The sequence below is a fragment of the Hylobates moloch genome, unplaced genomic scaffold (assembly GCF_009828535.3).
Source record: "Hylobates moloch isolate HMO894 unplaced genomic scaffold, HMol_V3 SCAFFOLD_80, whole genome shotgun sequence".
Lineage (NCBI taxonomy): Eukaryota > Metazoa > Chordata > Mammalia > Primates > Hylobatidae > Hylobates > Hylobates moloch.
The window spans coordinates 114131-126638 of record NW_026652355.1 but is presented as its reverse complement, the minus strand read 5'-3'; the positions used below and the strand labels follow the sequence as shown (position 1 = coordinate 126638).

Below are 12508 nucleotides of genomic sequence, written 5' to 3'. Positions count from 1 at the left end.
TTTCATTCATTCATTCATTCATTCATTCATTTGAGACAGGGTCTTGCTCTGTTGCCCAGGCTGGAGGGCAATAGTGTTATCATAGCTCACTGCAGCCTCGAACTCCTGGGCTCAACCAGTCCTTCTGCCTCAACCTCCAGAGTAGCTGGGACTGCAGGTGTGCACCACTACACTGGGCTAATTTTAAAATTTTTTTGTAGCGATGGAATCTCGTTATGTTGCCCAGACTGGTCTCAAACTCTTGGTCCCAAGTGACCCTCCCACCTAGCCCTCCCATAGTGCTGGGATTGTAGGTATAAACCACCACACCTGGCCTTTATTCATTTTTAAATTTTATTTTTAGAGATGGAGTCTCGCCCTGTTACCCAGGCTGGAATGCAGTAGCACAGTCATAGCTCACTACAGCCTCAAACTCCTAGGCTCAAATGATTCTAAGTAGGTAGGACTATAGCTGCACACCCAGCTAGTATTTTTCATTTTTATGGTTCTCCTTGGTGTTCTGTTTATCCATTTACTGTTAGGAAGTAAATCCCCAAAGAGTATGTTTGCTTTGCCCGAGGGAGTCTTTTGCTACATACTGCTGTACATAATGAAAACTAAAACAGGGACTAAGTTTTCAGCCTTGTGACCTTATGGTGACTCAAACAGAGGCTTCATCAAGGCAGATTCAGAAATGAATTTGGTGTGTGTAGGTGGTTATGCTTGGCATTATTGCCTGTAATAGTATGATAGGGATGATTTCAGTATCCGCCAACAGGGAACTGGTTAAGTAAACTGTGGTACATCCAAATGATGCATACTGTGCAGCTGAAAAGAAGAATGAGAAAGACTCTGTACTTGTCTAGAAGAACTCGGATATATTGTGTGTGTGTTTTTTTTTTCAGAGGAAAAAGGAATGGTATCTTATGTGTGGTATGCCACTTTTTGTGTTGTAGAGAAGAGTAGAATAAGAATATACATGTGTATTTGCAAAGATAAATTCTGAAAAGATATCTAAGAAACCAATTAAAAGTGTTTGGCTGTGGAAGGAGTATAAGACTGTGAATGGGATTTTACTGCACACTTTTATGGTTCTATTTAAAATTTTTCTGAACTATGTATTTGTACACACGACCCTTTTAAAAATAAGTGAATGAAGGAATGAAGTAGGATTATGAGAAAGAGATAAGAACAAAGGATCTAAGGGGCTGCCCATCTTTTTATACCCAGTGAATATTAATACATAACAATAGCAGCAAAAATTGGAAGAGTAGCCCCAGTAGGGTAGGGAGTCAGCCTTTCCTTTGTCTTTTCCTCAATTTCATATATTAAAAAAAATTCTGAGAACAATAAAACAAATTTGAAATAAAAATGTCTCCAGATCTCTTAAAATAAATGAAGATGGGGCAGCTTTATGTAGTGCACTTCCCAAAAATGGGCTGGTTTCCCTGAAGAGGAAGGGATTCTAGCCTAAATGGGATACATACGGGAGAAAAAATAAGAAAAAGAAAAGAGATTTAAATATAAATAAATGAAAATAACACTTCTCCCTGATTATAAAGGAAATCACATTCTTTTTATAATAAGTTGGATGACAAATATTAAAAAAAATTTTTAATTTGCCACTCAAAACATTCTGGTTTGTTGCCTTTTTTTTTTTTTTTTTGAGATGGAGTCTCACTCTGTTGCCCAGGCTGGAGTGCAGTGGCACAATCTCAGTTCACTGGAAGCTCTGCCTCCCGGGTTGACGCCATTCGCCTGCCTCAGCCTGCCGAGTAGCTGGGACTACAGGCGCCTGCCACCAGGCCCAGCTAATTTTTTTTGTATTTTTTGTAGAGACGGGGTTTCTCCATGTTAGCCAGGATGGTCTGGATCACCTGACCTCATGATCCGCCCCCCCCCCCCGGCCTCTCAAAGTCCTGGGATTACAGGCGTGAGCCACCGCGCCCAGCCGGTTTGTTGCTTTTTATACTTTTTTATGCATGTAAACATTTTGAAAAGTAGAATCATAATAGATAGTCTTTTGTCACTTACTATATTTTGGGCATATTTCTGTGGCAGTAAATATATCCTGGCATCATCATTTTTAATAGCTGGATGTATATTAAGTTAATCATTGGCACCCCAGAGGTGAATTTTCTTATATATACATTTTAATGGACTCGAGCAAGCATTTTTGGACTGAATTCATAGAAGTAGAATTTCTGGAGGGTAATAATTTTTAGGGTCTTTAATAGAAATTTTCAAATTATCCTCCAGGAAAAGTGGCTCAGTTTATACTCCCACCAACAGGGACAGAGCTCCAGGTTCCCCCTTCCATTTTTCATCGTTGTGCCTTTATACAGAAAATATCATTGTTTTCATGACATTTCATTGATTTCTAGTGCTTTTGAATCTTTTTTATATACCTATTGGCCATTTTTATTTTTGTGAGAAGTGCCTGTTTCTCCATTGCCCATTTTTTGTTGAAAATCATTTTTTTTTTTTTCTGAGTAATTTTAAAGATTTCTTTATAGGCTAAGGATACAAACTTTTTATTTGTCATTGAGGTTACAAAAACTTTCTCCTAGTAAGTAATTTGTCATTTCATTTTATTTTTTCTTTTCTTTCTTCCTACCCTTCCCTTTCCTTTCCTTTTTTCTTTCCTGTCTTTCCTTCCTTTTTTCTCTTTCTTTCTTTCTTTCTTTCTTTCTTCCTTTCTTTTTCCTTCCTTCCTTCCTTCCTTCCTTCCTTCCTTCCTTCCTTCCTTCCTCCTTTCCTTTCTTTTCCTTTTCCTTTTCCCCTTCCCTCCCTCCTTCTTTCCCTCCCTCCCTCCCTCCCTCCTTCCTTCCTTCCTTCCTTCTCCCTCCAAACTCCAAAGTCACATTTCACTTAATTTTTATCCTGCCATATTGGAAAGCGTTTTAACTTAGTGATCTTTGTGTAAACAGGAGCAGGAGAGAATGTAATTACCTAGGTCTTGCTCTGTCACCCAGGCTGGAGTGCAGTGCCATAATCATAGCTACTGCAGCCTCGAACTCCTGGGCAGAAGCAGTTTTCCCACCTCAGCCTGCTGAGTAGCTAAGAGTACAGGTATGTGCCACCATGCCCAGCTGTTTTTTAAAATTTTTTGTGGAGATGTGAATTTGCTATGCTTCCCAGGCTTGTCTTGAACTCCTGACTTCAAGTAATCCTCCCACCTTGGCTTGTCAAAGTCCTAGGATTACATGTGTGAACTACTGCTCCTGGCTGAGAGTTTAGTTTTCTTTGCTAGTGCTGTTCTTGGTATCTTTTCATATTTGAGGCTTTGGTGCTAGTGCTGAAGTATTACACTCACCATCCAAGGTTTACAGGACTTTCGTTTTAACATGGAACAGATAGAACTGTTTAGTTCTGCATCTTTGCAGGCATACAAAATGTGCCAACAAGGACTCTGCTTTATATCCATTGAAAGCAAGAAGTAATACGGTAAAACTTTGCCTGGCTAGAGGCTTTGAAGGAATGGAGTGTTCTGGTTGAATTCTATTAAGTTGGAAGGATGAAGGTGAAAAAAATTCAGAACTTAAATTTCCTTGGAATGCAATTTGAAAATATAGCCAATGATTCCACTTCTCTAGTAAGTTTGGACATTCCAATCTACTTGGTGCTTTATTATAGAACTCCTAGTGTGCCTGAGACTTAGATTGTGAAGATATTTTTTAAAAATTTTAGGTGTAAGAGGATGTAAATGGTTTTGTATGAGGTCAGGCTGGATGAGAACTAATACTTGTAAATATACTTTTTAGACTAAACTTCTGACTGCCACTTGTTTTCTTATTGAACTCATAAAAATAAAACACATTGGATGGAGGGTGGGAGTAGGAAGGAGAGTTGAGTGTTTTAATTGCATGTCATTGTTTCATATTGAGATAGAACATATAGTATCCCTGGCTTTGGACCTACAGAAGGAAACACATTTTTCTACCTGCTGTATGCCAGAGGTTCCTGAGCTCCTGGAGGGATTACTGCAGCACAGATTGCTGAGCCCTACTCCAGAGATTCTGATTCACCAGGTCCAGGGTAGGGCCTGAGAATTTGCACTTACAGAAAGTTCTCAGGTGCTGCTGCTGCTGCTAGTCCAGAGACTACATTACTGAGAACCACTCTTGTCTACTAACGGTAAATTGTAGAACTCTAAACAAAAGCTTAGTTTGGTCTGGGATAAGAAGTGCACAGGTTATGGAGCAAATCATGAAAGATTCGACCCTTGATCCCAGCCTCGTGTGAAATACAGGTGACAAGCAGTACACAGTGACATAACACAATTCTTGGTTTTCATGATTGCAAGTCATAGCCAAGTATCAAGTGAGAAATTCAGTTTCATCTGTAAGGCTTAGAGAAGCCAAGTGATTCTAGAAAAATGGACCTTGTATTTGTTTTAAATTGGTAAAGAGCTTTGAGTGCTTATTAAATTGAAAACTTTTAAAATTTACTTTGTATTTTATTTTATTTCTTTTGAGATGGCGTCTCGCTGTGTCACCCAGGCTGGAGTGCAGTGGTGTGAGCTTGGCTCACTGCAACCTCCATCTCCTGGGTTCAAGTGATTCTCCTGCCTCAGCCTCCCGATAGCTGGGATTACAGGCACCCACCACCACGCCTGGCTAGTTTTTGTATTTTTAGTAGAGATGGGGTTTCACCCTGTTGGCCAGGCTGGTCTCGAACTCCTGACCTCAGGTCATCCACCCGCCTTGGGCTCCCAAAGTGCTGGGATTACAGGCGTGAGCCACTGCACCCACCCCCAAAGCTTTGTGTTTTTACAGATATTAGACATGTTTCTTGTTTAAGAAAAAAAATCTTAACAATAACATAGGAGAATAAGATAAACGTTTTTCCATCAAAGAGAATCATTGTGATTATTTTATCTTATTGGAATGTTGGATAATATAGTCTGCTTCATTAATGATCAAGCATGCTATGGATTTTCCATTTTTATAGGATCTGTATCTCAGTTAAGGTAGTATTGGTAATTTTTTTACTGTATTTGAAGATGAAAAATATAGGCCAAAATCATAGACCTTGCATAGAAGCTGGGTAATGAAGACAGCTCTGGAGGAACACATAGATACACATACACAGAAACACACGTATATATATATATATAAAGTATACACACATAACATTTTTAAAAATTTTAAAGCAAAAGCTGGCCCCGCCCCTCTCACAGAGTGGGCAGGGCAGCGGTTGCATGGGCAGCTTTCCTTGTGAGCCACAGGTTCCTCTGGACACACTGGGGCCCAGCCACACCCCCCCTTTCCCTTTCATCTTTGTCATTGACCAATGGGCTTGGAGCATTAAGGCCACACCCCTATTCTGCATTCTACTGGGGCCCTGGTTATGCCTCCTCTGGCTCAGTCACACAGCTGCCTGGTAGGTGACTGGAAGCGTTGATTAGTGCTCGCTGGGATTTCGCTGACGTGGCCCCAATCCTGCCTCCCTACCCACCCCGTGATGGCAGAAGAAACTCGACAGAGCAAATTGGCTGTAGCCAAGACAAAGGTAAAAACGCACCAGGTCATCACCCCCCAACCCAGCCACAGATCCCCTCCGATGACAAGACCACTGCCAGAGTCCATACCACTCCTGAGGCACACTGGACTGGGCCCCCCAACCCTGGTGCCTCTGGGCTCCACCCACCAAAGTCTTGTCAGTCAGCCCTGCCCCTTAAGCAAGCAGCCCAGTCCCTGCCCTCGTCAGTCACCCCAGGGTGACTTCAGGTGGGTGACTCCTGGGGATTCCCGCTCCATTACTGGGCCCTCACCTCCTGCTGCCCCAAACTCGACCTCCCTGGTCTCTTTGGGCTCGCGTCTCCAAGGACCTCGGTCCCCCAGCCCCAGGCCCCGCCCTCGCCAGTCATCCCTGGGTGACTTTGGGCTGGTGACTCCTGGAGCTCTCTGCTGCAGACTCTGCCCTCCCCTCCTGCTGCCTCAAGGTGGACCTCCCTGGGCTCTTTGCGCTGGCATCTCCAAGGAGCTGGGTCCCAACCCTGTGTTTCCCTCCCCCATTGTGGAGCAGCAACTCGGACATTGTGCTGATGTGGTCCCTCCCCCCGACCAGGAGGAGTGGAATGTAGTGATGTCACAATCCACCTAGGAACTGTCGTTACCGCAAGACCAGCCTTCGATCTTATGACCCAGTCCCCTAAGCGTTGTCACCCCATTTCTGATTCCTCTGGTCACAGCACAAATTTCCAGCTGCAAAGGGAATGGAGATGATGGGACCTAGGAGCAAGAGGTTTCAGGCTGCCTCACTCCCTTAACATAGACATTGACAGTGGGAAAAGCCTACACCTCCCCCATGAGCTCAAAAGGTTCACAGTGTCTCTGGGTGGCAATGGGAGAATTGGTTTGGTTTGGTTTTCTCCCAGGCTTCTACTTTCCAGAGAGATTTCAACATTGTTTTCTCAGTTCTCTATCTCATATTCTAATTCTCCATGGTTCTGGGACCAGACTGCCCTTCAGTCAGTGGTCTCTGAAGTGAGATTTTCTCATCTTCTGTGGAATAGATCTTGGGAAACTGAACTTGACAGCTTGAATCTTGCTCATATTATCTCCACCTTGGGTACTTTGAGTGCCACAGGATAAATGTGGGACATCTTTCCGAAGCATCAGTTTCCCTTGATTCTCTTGAGATCAAGAGAAAAAACATGAATGTATTTAGGGATGACAGTCACATAGGTTTCTAAGAGTATACCAGACTTCTCTCTGAAATGAGACTTGGTTTGTCCTCTTTCTGCTAAATTCCCAGATTTAACAAAAAGGCTGCCTTCTGCCATGAGGACACATTGATATAAAAGTTTGAGAGGTACTGGTGCACTTCTTCACACTAACAGACGTGTGAGAATGTCTGACTCTAAACCACACGGCATACAGTTCCTGCCTACTTAATGTTTACTTTTCTACCTCTGCCTCTGGTTTTGGCCCCTGGCAGCTGCTGATTCTTGGCAAAACCTCAGAGCTTGGAGTCAGAAGACTGAGTTTCAAAGTCCCAGTATCGCCTTTTTCTTTTTTCTAGCCATGATATCAATCCCTCTCAGTCACTAAATGATTGTGACAACACCTTGTACTGTTGTTGGTGTCATTACATCAGATGGTGTATAAGAGTATTTTGTAAAAACTGTAAAGGAGGATGTGGCTGTAGGGGCTGACAGTTCTCATGAGTATTACTGCTCTTCTTTCCCACAGTTTAAAGAATATTGGCAGAGAAAGAGCAATAGAGTTACAGCAGGAGAGAAGAGGAACAGGAAAACAAATGGCAGTATCCCTGAGGCAGCCACTTCTCGTGGTTGCCAGTCACCTGGGGATGTGAGTCTTGGCTGGCCAGGCTCCTGGGGACAGGGGGCCCAAGGGGCAGTAGAGGGTAGTTGTTAAAATTGTGGATGGACTGTTGGGTACTGGTTAAGAATTCTGGGTTTGGCCGGGTGTGGTGGCTCACGCCTGTAATCCCAGCTCTTTGGGAGACCGAGGCAGGCAGATCACGAGGTCAGGAGATTGAGACCATCCTGGCTAACATGGTGAAACCCCGTCTCTACTAAAAAATACAAAGAAATTTGCCAGGCATGGTGGCGGGCGCCTGTAGTTCCAGCTACTCGGGAGGCTGAGGCAGGAGAATGGCGTGAACCTGGGAGGCAGAGCTTGCAGTGAGCCGAGATTGTGCCACTGCACTCCAGCCCAGGAGACAGAGCGAGACTCTGTCTCAAAAAAAAAAAAAAAAAAGGAATTCTGGGTTTGAATCCTGCCTCTCCGCCTCTCCGTCTGGGAGGGATATGATTTACGGCAAGTTGCTTGAGCTCTTTGGGCCTCTCTTTTTACATCTGTATAACAGAGGTGGTATTGTTTGACTTCCATTTGTGAAGTTTAAATGAGATTTGTTATTGTTGTTTTTATGTTAATCCCTAGTACATAGTACATGGCCTGCTGCAAACACCCAGGACACCCAGCATTGCTGTTTGATTTTCCTCATCCCCAGTCTCAAGGGGAAGCCAGGACAATGAGAACAGTCACTTGCCATCAGGAGTCATTGAAAGGGCCCCCGGGTGGGATGGTGGGGAGATAAGAACCATGAGAGAAGTTGGCACAGAGTTATGGGACAAAGGTCCAAGATAGGCAGAAAAGAAAATGTCGCCAGTTGATGGGGAAGAAAGGAAGTCAGAGGGCTCAGACACTGAGGGGGACAGAACATCTCCATATGCACTCTCATCTCTTGTAGTCAGCAACAGCTTTCCACGGGGAGGGCCCTACGTCATCGGCTACCCTGAAGGATCTGGAGGTAAGAGGCTCTGGGTGGAGGTGCAGTGACCCTGCAGGCCAGCCCTCCAACTTCCTGACACAGAGGGGACTGGGTACTCCTCTGCCAGCTGAGACAGCCCACACACCGCAGCCCTAATGATTGTTCTCTCTACCTCTCCCCAAACTCCTGCTCCACCTCCTCCTCTCTGCATGCGCCTCAGAGCCCGTGCCAAGAACCGGCAGTAGTCTGGGATTCAAGGTCTGTAAAAGTCAATGAAGTGAAGAACACCATCGAATCTTTGGTAAGAGTTCAGTGGGGCCCCCTGATTCCATGCTGCCAATCCTGGGCTGGTTTCCCCTTAGGGCCCTGAAGAAAGAGCTGGGGGCCCCTGGTGCCAAGGGTAAATAGGGAGCTGGGGTGCCCAGGCCTCACCTGGAGGGACCCCAGAGCATGCAGCGTGGCTCTTCTTTTGCTGCCCTCTTTGCCGACTCTCTCCTCTCCAGACATCCCTGCTCGAGTCCTTGCTACACACGCCCTGGGGTTGTTGCCTCTCGGGGAATTGCTACCCTGACTGGTTGTCAGGGGCCCTGTATTTCTGCTGTGACTCAGTCCCTAATTTGATCTTTGATTCTGGACAAGCCACCTCTCCTTTTTGGGCTTGTGTTTCCAGAGGAGGTAGTGAGTATCAAAGGTCTCTGTTAGCTCTGAGAGTCCGAGATTTAAAGGCCCCCTAGAATGGAAGCCTCAGGGCCAAGGGCTCTGTCTGTCCTTTTCCATCCTATATCTGCTGTGAAGAACCATACCTGGCCCGTACGTGCTCAGTAAATGTTTATTGAATGAACGCACTTTTCTAAATCACAAGCTGCCAGAAGGAGGGGCCTTTCTCCAACTCCATCTCTAGGGGTTTATGTTACTGTCCTCTCAAGAGAGTCCTGATTCAGACTTTGAGTTCTGTGGCTGTGGGCAAAAGCCAACAAAGACCCAAATCCTCCGTCCTTGGGAGCTTCAGGAGAGTTTACCGGTTCATGTTCCCATTATGTCTGAGAACTTTGCCTTTAAAATCCATTCCTGGCCCCTGCCTACCGCTTCCTGGTCTGGGGAATAGAGTTGAGGGGGCCACCCTCCATCACCTTCATTTGACTCTCCCCACAGAAACAACAGAATAAAGACCTGGAACATCAACTGGAAGAAGTAACGTGATTTCCTTTCCTCGCAACATGACTGCTGGGTTTGGGGGGCACTCAGACATAGAGGCCTCAGTCTCATCTCACCCACTCCCAGCCTGGGGAAGAAGGCTCACTTCTCACATTCCACCCCATCCCCACAGGGCCTCTCATAACCTGGTCCCATGGGTGGGCCTGTCCTGGGGCATTGGTGGCATTCTGGGGGCGTGTCTCTTGCTGTGCCGTCTCTGCCTCCCCCTGGTAAGAGCTCTGTCTTCCTCTTCCTATAGGAAAAGAAAGAAAACAAGAAGAGACACCAGGCCGAATGGGGGCTAAAAGTGAGTGGAGGGTGTGAAGTTTCCTCCTGTCCTCCCGAGAATGTTTCTTTCCTTCTCTTTCAGCACTTGCTTTGTTTTTCTCCCAAAGCTTCAAATCGCGATATTGAACACCGAGAAAACTGAGCTCCACACGGACCTGTGTAGAACAAAAGGTGTTCTCAGACACTTTGAAGGTAGGAATCTGGGCACCCTGTCATCCTTCAACCTGGCACTTTGACAGGTCTTCAGGGGGAGTCCTTTGGGTCCCATCTCAACTCTCTCATTGCAGAAGAGTCCAAGGATCTGGCAGGCCACCTGCAGTGCTCATCGCAGTGTATAGGAGAGTTGGAGCGGGCTCTCTCTGCTGTCGCCACCAAACAGAAGAAGGATATCAGTGTGAGTTCAACCACTTGCCCTGTCCCCTGGGTGCCCAGCTTCACGGGTGGAGGAGTGAGCCTAAAGGTCCCTTCTGCAGGATGGAGTGTCCTGCCCAGAAGGCAGCATGGCCATTTCTCGCTGCTTTTGTTTATGGTTGTTAGAGGCAGCATGGGGCTGAGTCAGCTGCTGTGGGTGAGTTGGGGGGCACTGTGGGGAGTGAGCACTGGACACAGAGCTTGGAGGCCAAGTGCCTGCCCTGCCCTTACCTGGCTGTGGTCTTGGCCAGGTCCTAGGTGGGGTATTGGGTACTCGTACTGTGAAGGTACAGAAGAGTACCTTTAGTATGTTACCATTTCTGTAGAGAGGGGAAATGTGTGTGTGTGTGCGTGTTTGTGTACATACTATGATAATAGACATAAAACATGCCTGAGAGTGTTCATAAAAAATTCAGGAGAGAGCAACGGGGTGGCTGGGAGATACTTCCTTTCTGTACTTTTTGAGTTTTGGACTATGCGAATGTATCATCGTTTCAAACAGTGCACATAAAGATTAATTTTCCCCTTCTTATCTGTGCCCCCACCCCCAGCAAGAAAAATGGGCTTAGAGAATCAGATAGACCTGGGTGTTCAAATCCCAGCTCTGCCTAATTGATCTTAGGCAAGCACTTAACCTCAAATACTCCCTGTTTTTTCAAATACACAATAGAGGTAATCATAGTAACTGTCTCCTGTGGTGGTTGTGAGGATTAAATGGGATTGCTAGCATGGTACCTGGTGAAGCACTCCATAAAGGTTCAAACAGTGGTAATAATAATAGTAGTAACAACAGCAATATTATCTGATCTCTCTGGGCCTCTGTTAGCCAGCTGTAAATTCAATCTCTTTCCCTGTCCCTTCCAACTTTTCTGAGTTCTTTTAAAAACCAGACGATGGGCTTGGAAATGCCTTGATCTTTACTGACCGAGTTGTTTATTGAGCCTAGCCCTGGCCCTTTTAAGGGGCACTCTGTGGAATGTCCCGGGCTCCCCAGATCGAAACTTCTCACTCTTCACCATTCAGTTCTCGAGCCGCAGTAGAGAACTTAGCTGGTGGCGGTTAAAGAAATCCACAGAGGAGAAGGCACGGCTGAAAACACAGCTAACACGGGTGAGGTTTTGCAGAGGGAGGGATGTGGAAGGAAGATGACCCCAGGTGGCCAGGAGCAGGTGAGGACCAGTGACAGCCCCTCCTCACTTCTGTGCCCATTCTTGCAGTTGAAGGAGTTGCTGACCCAAGTCCAATTAGAACGAGATCAATATGCTCATCAAATAGAAGGAGAGAGGGCCCGGCGGCAGCAGAGGATGAGCAAATTGTCGCAGGAGGTGAGATCTGACCCTTCAGCCACCCCACCTTAGATAGGTCACTAGATCTTCCTGGGCATCTGTAAAATGAGAATAGTACGGCCAGAGGTGGTCATGGGTCTGGGCTTTGTGGGGGTGGGGGCAGAGAGGGAGACGGGAGCCTGCCCAGCCACCAGCCCCTCTCTCCAGGGCCCTTTCCCTCTGTGCTTTGGGCAGATTGACACCTTGACAAAGTCAAAAAATCACTATACGCATCGGGTAAAGGAGCTGCAGTCCAAACTCAAAAATCAGATGGGTAAGATGGGGCTGGCATGACCTGGGAGCAGGACTGGCATCAGAGGGCTGTGGGGGTGGCTTAGAATGCCCTAGGGAGGTGGGTGGATGGAAGGGAGAGGGAGGCAGAGGGAAAGAGATCTGTGCCAGGAGACAGCAAGTCATCATCTCTATGAGCCTCAGTGTCCCTATCAGCAAAGGGGGCCCATTGTCAGCCACCCACAGTTCTCTCTATCTGAAAGTGGCTTTGAAGACTGGCTACCATCCAGGTGCAAGGAATCATTAGCAGCGAGGCCAAGTTTGAGGAGCCTGAGAGGAGCTGTGCACCAAGAGGAGGGTTTTTGTTTTGTTTTGTTTTGTTTGAGAATCCAGAGGCCCTTATTGTCTGCTTCCTTTCTCAGCTGAACCCCTGCCCCTGGAGCCCCCAGCAGTGCCCTGTGAGGTGGACCTGCAGCACCTGAGGAAGCAACTGGAGAGAGTGGCAGGAGAGCTCCAGGCCCAGGTCGAAAAGAATCAGCGCATAAGTCTCCTGAACCGGGTCCAAGAAGAGAGGCTTCAGAAGCAGGAGGAGAGGCTTCAGGAACAGCAGGAGAGGCTTCAGCAGCTGGCCAAGCCACAGAGCGTCTTCGAGGAGCTGGTGCGTTCCCCAGCTGGGGAGCCTGCCCTCCTCCCTAGCCCTCCGGGCCTTTGTTTCCCCACCTCTAAAATGGGGCAGTGTAGCCCTCACGTGAAATGTTACTTCTAAAGGCACCTGTGAGCCAGGTGGCTGTGGGAGAGAGGGGATGATTTTTCTAACCTGCCTCCACCCTTCCTGG

General features: G+C 46.6%; 1 protein-coding gene across 1 annotated transcript in view; it reads left to right on the top strand.

The window, feature by feature from the left end:
- The window catches only part of LOC116463902 (golgin subfamily A member 8S-like), a 51394-nt gene extending 38930 nt beyond the window's left edge, over positions 1-12464 (top strand). The window contains exons 5-15 of the mRNA XM_058434918.1: positions 7179-7298; positions 8203-8262; positions 8444-8524; positions 9376-9414; positions 9677-9724; positions 9813-9897; positions 9993-10099; positions 11140-11226; positions 11334-11441; positions 11637-11715; positions 12095-12464. Of these exons, the coding sequence (XP_058290901.1) occupies positions 7179-7298; positions 8203-8262; positions 8444-8524; positions 9376-9414; positions 9677-9724; positions 9813-9897; positions 9993-10099; positions 11140-11226; positions 11334-11441; positions 11637-11715; positions 12095-12438 (1158 nt within the window). The 3' untranslated portion in view covers positions 12439-12464. The remainder of the gene's footprint in view (positions 1-7178; positions 7299-8202; positions 8263-8443; positions 8525-9375; positions 9415-9676; positions 9725-9812; positions 9898-9992; positions 10100-11139; positions 11227-11333; positions 11442-11636; positions 11716-12094) is intronic.
- The last annotated feature ends 44 nt before the right edge of the window (positions 12465-12508 follow it).